A 2,607-nucleotide genomic window follows, 5' to 3' on the forward strand; every position below is an offset into this window, starting at 1 on the left:
TATACATCCATCCATCTATCCATCCATCCATCCATCCATCCATCCATCCATCCATCCATCCATCCAAACTGGTTTTATGGGAAGAAGTCTTTGAAACAATCAGAAGCCAGAAAATAATGTTTGAAGGTAACTAAAGAAAAGTGAACACTGATTGATCTGTTAAACTTAAAACAAGCAGATAAGAAACCAAACAGCTAAAACCTAAAATTGGAAAAACAGTAACTTAAAGCTAAAACGAACTAAACTGAAGCTAAAACCAAAAAAATACATGAAATTGTAACTTAAAGCTAAGTTACCAAAACCAAAGATAAGTGCTAAAATTAGCAAGACAGTAACTAAAAGCTAAAATTAGAAAGATGGTAGCTAAAAGCTAAACGGAGCCTAAGAAGACGGAAAGCGAACAGGTAAGCCGAAGTAGATTTCAGATGATGATTTTGAAGAAACTGAAGAGATCTGAAGGTCTTATAACTCTAAGGGAGAATAAAGGTAAATCATTCAAACAGGTTAAAGTCAGATAAACTAAAATACTAAACATCAAAGCTTCCTTTTCCTGACTGAGCCGAACGTTTTGATCTCTGAATGGTTAAAGTAGAACAGGGGTGTCCAACCCTGGTCCTGAAGGGCCACCATCCTGCAGGTTTTACTTGTTCTTCTGCTCCAACACACCTGATTTGAATCAATGGGTGATTAACAGGCTTCTGCAGAACATGAAGAGGTGATTTAACCTCTGAATCAGGTGTGTTGGAGCAGAGAAACAAGTAACACATGCAGGATGGTGGCTCTGAGGACCAGGAAGTAGAACAAAGCATGATGAAGAAACTCCAAACAGGAAAGCAGAGTTGATGCTGACTGAGCTGCAGGAACACGGCGGGCTCTTCAGATTCACAGCTCTACTTTCACTCCTATCCAGCGTTAAAGCACAGATTTGTCTCTGCTCCATCATTCCTGCTTGAGGCCAGGAGGATATTCTGTTCTTTGCGCTCCACAAAGTGGAACAATCCGCTCAGAGGGACAAACTGTATCTGATAAGGCGTTCGCTCAAAGACCGCGACGGTATTTCCCCATAGGATTTTTTTTTTCTTGTCCTGGCAGCGGGTTTTACAGTTTCACAGAAGCTGGATTCATAAAGAAGTAATACATCTGAGCATAAATCATTTTACCCACTTACTGTTGGCGGACGAGCTGGAAAATGGATTTAGTTTTAAGGACTGGAAAGGATTGGTGCTCGTGGGAACAAAATGAAGTGTAAAATGGAGACATGGGTTATGTTTCCGGAAAGGACGTGGTTTCCCGTCGAACGCGCTGCATCGGCCCCCTTCAACATTTCTGCAGGAGGTTTCTAGTGTTTGTAAGGCGAATTAACGGAGGACACCGAGGTCCGGACCTCAGTATTTCTCTGCTGTGTATATTATAAAATTATTAATCAAACCAACGCTTTTGAACGGCGTGGTTCTCTGCGTAGCTCCACCAGTTTCCTGTAGGAGGCGCTGCAACTGTGTGCAGCTGCAGCCAAACTCAATGTCTACGAAGAGGAGCGCAGCTTTGCTACCTTACTGCTAAAATAAAGAGCAGAAGAAGAAGAGCGCCACTTACGGTGAAACACAACCGNAATCAACATTCATATAAACTAATTCATGTCATTTCAGTGAGTCATCATGGTTGTGCCCTGAGTCCAAACACATGTCATATACACATTCAAGTCACTTGTTTTAAATAAATGCTTCTATTTTAATTAAGTTCTGGTCTTCATTGTAACTGATGTGCGGGGGGATAACCTCAGTATTTTTTACGGCCATGCCGGACAGGACGGGTTGCTGCTGACCTGCGATGAAGACAGAGAGTTGACACCGCCGTGGGAGGCCAGCTGGGCGAGGCGGAGCGTGCTGGGGTGAACCGGCGGCTCCTTGGCCATCAGGGCCTCAGCTCGTTTGATGATGTCGCCCATACGATGGATAAATCCTTCCTTCTCGGACGGGAGGATGAACTCTTTGTGCACCTGGAAGTCAACGGGAACATTTTTCAGTTTTAAAACTCCACACTTTCTAACATCTTTAAACATCTTTACAGCGCTGAGCTTCATTGTTAATATGTTTCAAACTCCCTCAAAACCACAAACTGCAAAAAATAATTAGTTAGCAGAAAAACAATGTGTTCCTAATGGATTTAATTGTCTAAACCACAGGGTTCGTGTCTTCTCTTGTATAAAATTCAGTTTATTTTTTTAAATCAATGTTCCCATTTAAAAGAAAATAAGTCACAACAGAGCTGCTTATGACTAAAAAGGCGTATTTACCCTGCAAAACACTTTAATTATACAGCACAGTTAAAGTATAATGTCTTCAAGGTGGACACCCCGGCTGAGGGAGGCTGAAAGCTGAGTCTGGGTCCACTCGTAACCGCGGCAGAGGTAGTTAAAAGATGAGCGGCGGTGGGGCTACGAGGTGGACGAGATCCGCCCTGAGGGCTACAAGGTGGACGAGATCCGCCCTGAGGGCTACGAGGTGGACGAGATCCGCCCTGAGGGCTACGAGGTGGACGAGATCCACCCCGAGGGCTACGAGGTGGACGAGATCCGCCCTGAGGGCTACGAGGTGGACGAGATCCACC

At 44.0% G+C, this 2,607-nt stretch overlaps 1 protein-coding gene across 1 annotated transcript in view; it reads right to left on the minus strand.

Annotated features, from left to right (window-relative positions):
• The window catches only part of wnk4a (WNK lysine deficient protein kinase 4a), a 54,043-nt gene that overhangs the window by 13,065 nt on the left and 38,371 nt on the right, over window positions 1-2,607 (minus strand). The window contains 1 exon segment of the mRNA XM_017438318.3: window positions 1,823-1,996. Within this exon segment, the coding sequence (XP_017293807.1) occupies window positions 1,823-1,996 (174 nt within the window).

This window comes from Kryptolebias marmoratus, linkage group LG17 (assembly GCF_001649575.2).
Source record: "Kryptolebias marmoratus isolate JLee-2015 linkage group LG17, ASM164957v2, whole genome shotgun sequence".
NCBI classification, from domain to species: Eukaryota; Metazoa; Chordata; class Actinopteri; order Cyprinodontiformes; family Rivulidae; genus Kryptolebias; species Kryptolebias marmoratus.